This window comes from Abramis brama (genome assembly GCF_963993115.1).
Source record: "Abramis brama genome assembly, chromosome: 9".
NCBI classification, from domain to species: Eukaryota; Metazoa; Chordata; class Actinopteri; order Cypriniformes; family Leuciscidae; genus Abramis; species Abramis brama.
This window is the reverse complement of record NC_139971.1, coordinates 26979689-26989778: the sequence shown is the minus strand read 5'-3', so window position 1 is coordinate 26989778 and position 10090 is coordinate 26979689. Positions and strand designations below refer to the sequence as shown.

At 37.4% G+C, this 10090-nt stretch overlaps 1 protein-coding gene across 1 annotated transcript; it reads left to right on the top strand.

Annotated features, from left to right (window-relative positions):
* Nucleotides 1–1148: 1148 nt before the first annotated feature.
* Nucleotides 1149–10057, top strand: fkbp4 (FKBP prolyl isomerase 4). The gene is made up of 10 exons (XM_084125012.1): nucleotides 1149–1530; nucleotides 2478–2622; nucleotides 2742–2884; nucleotides 2971–3091; nucleotides 5359–5515; nucleotides 5599–5689; nucleotides 6012–6095; nucleotides 7707–7892; nucleotides 9530–9769; nucleotides 9887–10057. The coding sequence occupies exons 1-10, from the start codon at nucleotides 1441–1443 to the stop codon at nucleotides 9980–9982; spliced, it is 1353 nt and encodes a 450-aa protein (XP_083981138.1). The 5' UTR covers nucleotides 1149–1440; the 3' UTR covers nucleotides 9983–10057.
* The last annotated feature ends 33 nt before the right edge of the window (nucleotides 10058–10090 follow it).

The following is a 10090-nucleotide window of genomic DNA, read 5'->3' as shown; positions in this document are numbered from 1 at the left end:
GCTTTAGCCAATGAAAACCAGGGAAATTTTCTCAGAAGCAAGGGACCCGCATCAAATTTCACTCTTTCATAAAAACCGAGAAAAGTGCTGCGTTCCAATTCGCCTACTTATACTACGCCCTAAAAGTATGTACTCTTTTTGTGAAGAAAAAGTACATACTTTTGAGTGTGTAGCAAAAGAGTAGGCAAGCTTTGGGACATACTACTTAATGGACAGATCTGTCGCGTGCATCCTGTCAACGCAAACTGCCCTGTCAATCATCTTGTCACAGTTAAAATCCTCCATTCAATCTAATTTAATTTGCTACCGTTTCGGAGGGAAATGTATTTGCACGTTTATCTGCCAGTCGTGGGTTTTTCATGCGGAGACTCTCATCATGTGCTTGCAATATGAATATAATGATGCATTTAAAAGTTAATGGCTAAACGTAAGATCTTTACAAAAGTTCACAATGCATCTGCAGATGCAATATAATGTAGACAACATTGAATAAATACATTTTCGTCAGGTTAGATACTGATAATTAATCACTCAAACAAACCCCTTTATCTAAACCTCTACATATCCGCCAGACTCGCGCGTCCTCCATGTCTGTAGTTTTTTAACACTTTTCACTCGTGTTTGTAGTTCTAACCGAATCCTCGTCCAACGCGCGATGGATTCTGACCGGAAATAGTAGACCATCCGGGTATCTTTGGAACACTTCAACATACTACCAGACATTCTCTGATACTACGATTTGGGATGTACTAATTCTATTTTCGAATGCTATTTAGGACGGATAGTATGCGAATTGGGACGCACCAAAGAACAGATTTGGAAGATTTTCACCCTTTCTTAAACGCCTTCCGTTAATTTTCCGTTAACTTTTGTTTAAACATCAGAATTTTTAAAGTCATCTGTTTATTAAATATTTGTATTGTATATGTTATGTTTTATTGCATTGTTTGATTTATGTCAGTGTTCATTTTGTGTATTTTATCAATCAAATATTTATTCTATTTGTTCAGTACACATCAAGTGATTTGAATACAATCTACAATATAATCTGATCGTATGAACACGCAGTATAACCCCTTTTTCGTTAATGACTGGTTAAGATTTTAGCGACGGTGCCTAGTCAATTCTAGAGACTCCACACACTCACAGTACACAAGCTCTGGAAAGTTCGCTGAGTCGGTTCAGTTTTCAGCGACGGGGCCGAACGTTATATAAACGCATCGCTCAGCCAGTTTGTGGACTCAAAAACCACATTTAACGGCCACTAACCTACACATTCGTGCTGTAGATAACCAAGTACGTTCCTAATAGCGACATTAAAGCCGTTTAGTTCTGCAGACGTCGAGTCTTCAGTGATTCTTTAAAGGAAAGACCGCTCTGTGAGGAGATAGGATCTATTGTTTGGGCTGTTTAAAAGGAAATTTTCATATTAAATCAAAGATGACTGCAGAAGAGGTGGTGACTGAAGGTTGCAGCATCCCCGTCGAGGGTGAAGACATCACCCCAAAGAAAGATGGAGGTGTTTTAAAGGTAAATACTGCAGTGCACTGAGCCGCATTGACTCCATGAGGGAGGTGTGACTGACTGAATGCATGCAACGTTAACGTTAGAGCCAATATTTCACTCTGTTAGCTCACTTTACTCCAGCTATAGCTGTTCTATGCTGGAAAATACCATACGTATAAATGTTTAATTTATTTAAACGTTATTAACTGGTTTCGCACACCGCCTGTCGCTAGATCTTTCTAGAGATTTTGTCGAGCTTAAAGGGGCAGGTCAACCACAATATTTTTTTTTTTTTTTTTTTTTTTTTTTTTTTACAATTTTGTCGTCATTCACTCACTCTCAGTGTCTAACACTTACACATTATGACTCTCTTTCTTGTGTGAACCACAAAATGAGATATAGCAAAACATTAGCGATTGGCACCATTCACTTTCAATGCATTTTGTCCTACACAACGAAAGCGAAAGGCGACTGATACATGATTAATAACATCTCTTTTTGAGTTCCTTAGACAAAAATTAAGTAATTAAGTTTTGGAACGACACTAGGACGAGTAAATGACAAAAAGGTGAATTTTCCGTTGATTTCAACAGCGTTGCAATGTTGTTCCATTTGCACAGATTAACCCACGTGCAGTGCCCAGTAAACAATAAAGTGTCATCGAATTTGTATTCATATACAACTGACACATTTATGTTTGAGAGAGTTAAACATTTTCAATGTAATGCATTAAAAAAAATAAGCGTCTGAATGGCTCTAATTATTACGTGCAATATAGCACACCTTTAGAATTTGCCATGTACAAACGTTGATATAATTATCTGTTGTTATTGTGTAATGTATTGCCTAATTAGTGTTAAGTATTAGGCGTGAACATCTTTCTGCCCCTTGGCCTTTGAAGATTGACAGGTCACAGGTGTAGTGCAGTGCGACTAACAGATTGATGATTAATCTCTTTCTCTCTTCTACAGATGGTCAAGAAGGAGGGTACAGGCTCTGAGTTGCCTATGACTGGTGATAAAGTATTTGTGCACTATGTCGGAACCCTGCTTGATGGTACACAGTTCGACTCCAGCCGTGATCGAGGGGAGAAGTTCTCCTTTGAGTTGGGCAAAGGTGGGTATTATAAGGTAAAGGGAATTAAATGTTAGCGTGACCTCTCTGACAACATTGTAAAAAACTTTGTTGAGCATGCAACTCAACTACTTTAAACCATTATTTGCTCTGTCTCACAGGTCAGGTGATCAAAGCATGGGACATCGGTGTGGCCACGATGAAGACTGGCGAGATCTGCCAATTGATTTGCAAACCCGAGTATGCCTATGGAGCTGCTGGCAGCCCACCCAAAATCCCACCCAACGCTACCCTTGTGTTCCAGGTTAGGACTAGACGCAGGTGAACAGACTACTCGGAGTATTACAAGGAGAGTTTTTGTATTGACGTTTCCATTTGTTTGTCTGGCAGGTGGAGTTGTTTGAGTTTCACGGGGAGGACATCACCGATGGAGAAGATGGTGGAATTATTCGCAGGATCATCACTAAGGGGGAGGGCTACACAAAGCCTAATGAGGGTGCATCTGTGGAAGGTAAAACATATTGTTATGCTTCTATCATGCTTTTTTGTTGCTGTTTGAGTTGCAGAATTCTCTTTCGGGATTGAACGAACCATAACACACACAAATTATGCCAAAATGTCCGTTTTGTCGAGTGTCCTCTTAAGAGCGGTCTTAAATGAGTAAAATAAATACTTAAATAAACGGAAGGATTTGTGAGAAAATGGGATGCGTCTCAGATCCGCATCATTTGCAGAAGCGGCTAGCCTTAAAGTGTCACAAAGGTAAGAGAGTAAATTACTCGCTCATTCCGGCAGCCTGATAATCATGAATGCACTCCGCTATCTTAACACATCTCCGCTGAATGGCTTCTTCGCGCAAAAGAAAAACTCTTCATGAAGCGCAGTGAAATGCAGCGACCTATGTGGCGTTTCCTGATGGATCGAGGTTGTTCCTTAACTTCATTTTCTACATGCAATTCACACGAGCTTTAAGTGCGTGCGAGACTGCTGCGAGCAGCGGTACAGTTTCGTCGACTAGTCTTGAACATCCATAGTGGTAAGGGATGTGACATTTCCGAAACAAGCTCGAAGCGGATGACCAATCATAACACTGGTCCAGCCAACCAATCAGAGCACATTGTGCCAGAAAGGGCTTCATAGAGACATGAACTAAACACAGTGTTACTGACAGACTGGGAAGATAGGTGCTGTAGAAATGTAAAATATGTTAAAAATATATATATATATCACACTAACATTTTTCATATCAGTTGAAATTGATAATTATCATGATAAATGTAAAATCTTTTATTTCCTAGTTTACAGGCAGATTTTTGCTCCCAAGTAAAAATGTCGTAGAAGCCAGACTGTTAATTGTGGCTTTAAACTACTCTTTATCATGACAAACATGTTTTTGAATTCTTTACACTTTTCCAGTCATTTTTACAAAATAAAGATTTTAATGAAAAAATGAATTTTAAGTTGCTTGCGCTAACGGCGTAAAGTCATGAAACAGGTGTGTGTTGCCTAACTTTGACACATATCAGCGCAGGCTGCAATACAAATGTTACATGTTTTGTCTCTTAGAAATGCACATTTCACAGTAGCTTGAGTTAGGATGCAGATGTAAATTTATGTCATTTACAAAAACGGTAACATCTGTTAAAATTTAAACCTCATTTTTATATTGTAAAATGCAGATATTCTGACTGTTTAAGTTTTATTTAAATTAACCATTGGTCTTCCATAGTAGCATAGATTTAGATTACGTTAACCATAGTTAAAAACATGCATAAAGCACCTCAATACCATTGTAAAATGTAACTATGTGGTTTCTATGGTATTTGTATGAAAATCAGTAGCCTAAATACATTTACTATAAATGCTCAAACACAATAGCTTAAAGCTACACTGTGTAATTTTTTTAAGTTGATTCTTAGCAAAAAACACTTTGTTCTTTCAAAATGATATGTGCTCATTAATGTGTAATTACTTCTACCAACTAATCAAGTATTCTCGTAAGCGTAGAATCTGCCATTTAGAATACATACGAGTGAGCCGCTTGAATGGCAGCAGCCATGTTGCGCCTCCATCTTGAAAATACATTAGCCAAAAAGGGACATACCTGGAAATTCAAGCTTCGCGTTTCGTGTTTTTACACTCAGTGGCACCGTGACGAATGCGAGGGGGAGATTACTCACGACTGCCGGCAGATTTGAAATAATACGGCCACCGTAGGAGTTAAAACGCCCTCGGAATGGGAGGGGCTAGAAAGTAATATTCAGTTGGTAAACAATTTCACCGCTAGATGGGAGAAAATCCTACACAGTGTAGCTTTAATCACAAAAAATACTGCAATTATATTCCATTTCTCCTCTAATAGTACATTTAGTACATGTCCACATTAATAATTTAATTTTCGTTCTGAATATCCCAAATTTCTGCCACAATACCATGGTGCAGTTAGTGTTACTACAGTAAATTCATGATGAATGATGGAGATTTGTAGATTGAAAATCCTTCTGACTGTATCGTTGCGCACACTGTTTCTCCTGTTTGTCAGCATTGTTTCATCTGGCTTAACTAGTTTAAATTGCTAAGACATTTTTTGTTCTTCGCTGAATTCAAGCGCTTCTCATTGGAACTCACAGTGCTGTTTAGTGGCCGCGTGATCTACACGGCAGTCTGCAAGTGTCCACTAAATGAGTTAATGCAAAGTTATCAGAAGAAATAAGCAAATCTAATTTAATCATTCTTTGTTTGTGCACCATAGTTCATTTTTCCTTTTCTTTGGTTTAGTGTGTTTGGTGGGCCGTCACGAAGAGCGTGTTTTCGACGAGCGTGAGTTGAAGTTTGAGGTGGGAGATGGAGAGAGTTTGGGTCTGCCTCCAGGCGTAGAGAAAGCCTTGCAGTCCATGGAGCAGGGAGAGGAGGCGCTCTTCACCATCAAGCCAAAGTAAACACACATTTCTTACACCTGTGCACAGTATCTGTGAATCTTTTAATTCATTTATTCATGAATTTATTTTTGAATTTCAGGTATGGCTATGGAACTGCTGGCAGCAACAAATTCAACATTCCACCTAATGCTACACTGCAGTACAAAATTAAACTGAACGCATTTGAGAAGGTCAGTGTGTCCTCCTTAATAAAAGCAGTGCAGAGCTAAATTTACACCCTCATTACTCAGTATATGGGAATGTTATGTTATGGGGGTTTATATTGTAGGGAACTTGTGGGTTTTTAATATAAAATTAATCGTATCGTGATGTAAGATTTTGGCCTTTAAATCCACCCCTAAGAACAACAGTAATGTATGATATAATTTTTTTCTAGCTTTGTAAAAATAATCATGCTTTAATACTTATTACAGACCGTAAATTATCAGTTATGCAGTAATGTCTGCGCAAAGTCATTGTCATGAGGTTAAGATGTTGTGTCCTGTCACACAGGCCAAAGAATCCTGGGAAATGAACTCAAGTGAGAAACTGGAACAGAGCGCCATCGTCAAAGAGAAAGGAACTCAGTATTTTAAGGTAGAAGCAATGTCATGTACTTATGCTCTACATCCCATTTTAATGTAATAGTAGTGCTATGCGGCATAACGGTTCATCCAGTTTCAGTTTTTCGTATGTATTTTTTAAATGTCACCACACTGGTACATAGCTGAAAGAACTGCTGCATCTATTCAATGGCCACGAATTGGCCTCTATTGAATGCTAACCCTTCTTACTAATGGTTATAACTTTATAACAAGAATAATTTAACATGGCAAATATCATGTAGAGCCCCATGATTTCTGCGATGCAGAAAACTCGGACGGAGTCACAGAATTTAGTCACAAATGGAACTTTCTGTATAAAGCGGAATGTCATGGAATTTGGCCATTTTTGGATGAATAAAGCAAAAATAGGGTTGTACAAGGAATCAAATCGCAATATGGACTAGTGTCTGATGTGTGGATCGCAGTTATATCAACAGACGCTGCGGGTTGGGCGGGTCAGGTAATAAAAAATAACATTTCAAAAATTGCGGGTGGATGAGAGATAATTAATGTGTTGATTTTAATAAAGACACAGAACTCTAATTTCATGGTAAAACGCAACGAATGTGCATCACTATTTTACTTTCGTTTTCAACGTAAACCAATCAAGGAAAACATAAGCCTAGAGCACCTCCTAGTGGTCATTTTATAAAACACTAAGGAACCTACATGAGACATTGCTTAATAACTTGACAACTTTAACTAAAAATATACCTAAGCTTAAGAGACATGATTCTGATAAGAGTGGTTTCCAACATATTGATGGAAGCAATTTGCCATAATTTTCTTTTTAATTTGGTCAAATTCATGCAAATTCAACAGAGTTCACGTCAACAAAAGCAACAGAATGGGCTTCATTTTATTTATCATCGGCTAATTTCAAAACTAAAGACCACAATAAGAGAGGGCGCGGCACTGGTAATATAGTCTAGTCTTTCAGACCTGTGCGCTTTTCATTGACTTGCGTAGTTTAAATCTCACACTTAAATCATATTTATAGCTCCTAACTTTTTAGGCTATTAAAGCTGGTATAATAGCTGGTTTAGGCTATTAAAGAAATGTAATTTCGCTAAAGAGGAATTTTTGCTTTAAATAAATTATTTAAAAGCAGCCTACTTCAGTGTAAAATGCTACCATGTCATCGTGTCATAGTGTGACAATCGGATACTTGCTTCAAATTACTTGCTGGCAAAACTTGCCAAAAAATAAAGAAATTATTACATTTTTATTTGATTAATGATTACATTTTAAAAGAGTTACTAATTTGATTACCACAATTTTTGGAAGTAAATTTGTATTTTTTGACATGATAATATTTTCATATTCTTTGTACTCCTGATAGTAAAATAAGCCACTATAAACATTTATTAAGGTCCAGTCATAAAAAAAAGTACCATGATGTATCATTAAAACCACCAAAATCTTAAAAGATACTGATACAGATTTTTGGTCATACCACCCAGCTCTATCTAATAGTATATTATTTTAAGATATATTTATTGTACAAGATCTCACCACAATAATGAGTGTGTGTCATTGTTTGTTATGAGGTTGCCCTCATTGAATGATTTGTTTGATTAATTGGAGTGTTTCGTCTGCACAGGAGGGGAAATACAAGCAGGCAGCTGTGCAGTACAAACGCATTGTGTCCTGGTTAGAGCACGAGTCCAGTATGGAGCCGGGTGAAGAAGAGAAAGCCAAAGCGCTGCGATTGGCTGCTTACCTCAACCTAGCTATGTGCAACCTAAAGCTGCAGGAAGCAAGCCCTGCCCTCGAGAGCTGTGACAAGGTAGGATATGAATGCTTAAGGTTTAAGGTAGTCATATTCAAGTGCTGCCAAAGTTAATACATCATTTAGTAGACACTTTTATCCATTGCATTAATGCATTTATCAATTCATGCATTCCCAAGGAATCAAACCCATTCCCTTAGTGTTGCTAGTGCTCTATTGTTTGAGCTACAGGAATGCTTAATAATGGCTCTAAATATGTAATGCCTTGAAATAAAATGGTTAATGTGCAAAATAGATTAACGTAAATGAGCATTTCATGTGGCATTTCATATTGCTGCTCATGTATCAAGTTTAAAAGGAAAAAAAAAAGAAAGAAAAATAGTTGCTCTTAATGTGGGTTCACACTTCGGTCTTCTTTAAAGGTACCATACTTGCTCAGTGGTACCCAGTGAATTGTTTTATATATATATATATATATATATATATATATATATATATATATATATATATATATATATATACAAAATAGATTCTGCTGTCACTTATTACTTACTCAATTCTACACATTTTAAATCAAACTTTTTATTAATGATTTATAATTAATTGCAATGGGCCTTATTGGCTGCGTTTACACTGGCACAAATTTTTTTATTTTTTTTTACTCACATCTGATGCAGATCATAATTTGTTGCACACATGTAAACAAAAATCCGCACGAGATCCGTTTTTTTCCGCATCTGATCTGAGGCACTTCTAAATGTGGTTTTAAATTGGGTACATATCCGATATCTGGACATCTGACATGTCTAAACTTGCATATCCGATTCCCCCTGGAATTCCAAGCCACCACAAGGTGATGACGACACTTTGCCCACAAAGATAGTTGAAGCAGACGTGCCTGTATACGCTCGCACTTAGACTCACAGCTTTTTTTTTAGTGAGGTGGAAACTTTATAGTTAAGAAATTGCGCACACACAGAAACATTCAGGAGAATGGAAACTGGTTTTCAAATTTTACAAATAAAACAGCTTTGCTACTGAAAGCTACACTATTTTTCACAGCAGTGAGGTGATAACTTCACTGTTTTTGTACATAAACAAGCTTCACTAAACTCAAGCTCTCTCTCTCTCACTCACTCACTCATTCGAATTCATTCAAATAAATCTTACCGCTCTACTTTATTTCACTTCAGAATTCTAGATCTAATGAGCCATAGATAAAATAACTAACAAATATTACCGTTATTTTCCGGTCTATATCCGTTTAGTCCGATTTTGCGCTGCAAACATCTCTGACAGCTTTAAAGTTGCCCATGCTGGCAAATAATCATGGCCATCTGACGTGAATTCTATTCAGCACGGCCATTGAAAACCAGAGGGTCAGCTATGTTACATACATAGTAAAGCGATCACCAACAGAATTGGGCTGGGATTAATATAAACACGGATATCAGCTACCAGTAGTGTCTAGCGTGAATGTAATCAGGTGGGACACCAAATCGGATATGGTCAAAAGATTCGATCTGTGCATTAAGACTTGCAGTGTAAACGCAGCCATTGTGATTTTGACTTTAAAAGTCCTAATTCATTTATTTGGTGGCTAAGTAGGCTGTTTAGAAAAGGTTTCTTGCTTAAATTGCAAGTAAATTTGACCATTTCACCCTTTTTTTGCTTTCCATTTTTTGTGTGTGAAGGCACTGGAGCTGGACCCAAATAATGAGAAGGCTTTGTTTAGGCGAGGAGAGGCACTGGTTGTCATGAAGGAGTTTGACAGGGCGAGAGCAGATTTCCAGCGCGTCACTCAGTTGTATCCAGCCAATAAGGCAGCGAAGAGCCAGATCGTGCTCTGCCAGAAACATATCAAAGTGCAACACGAGAAGGACAAACGCCTCTATGCCAACATGTTCCAGAAGTTTGCAGAGAGAGACGCTAAAGTAAGTGTCTACGGTTACTAGCTCTTAGTCACTGCACAAAAGAAATACCCGCCAAATATCTTTTGTCTTCTATCTGATCATGTTTTTGTGTGTTTCTTTTTGGTTGCTGTTTTTCAGAAGGAGGCAGATCAAGAAAAGGAGCAAGAAAAGAAACAGAATGGTAGTGCAATGGAAATAGAAGAAAACGGAGCCCAGGAACAAACCGCAGCATAATGGCATGCGTTTCTATGAATTACTGTGTTTTGTTTTTTAAGAGTTTTTTTTTTTTAATATATATATATATATATATATATATATATATATATATATATATATATATAT

Coding starts and splice junctions, on each gene's coding strand:
- fkbp4 (XM_084125012.1), top strand. CDS start 1,441: ATGACTGCAGAAGAGGTGGTGACTGAAGGTTGCAGCATCCCCGTCGAG. Junction 3,092..5,358: donor TGAGGGTGCATCTGTGGAAG/GTAAAACATATT, acceptor TCTTTGGTTTAG/TGTGTTTGGTGGGCCGTCAC. Junction 5,690..6,011: donor AACTGAACGCATTTGAGAAG/GTCAGTGTGTCC, acceptor CCTGTCACACAG/GCCAAAGAATCCTGGGAAAT.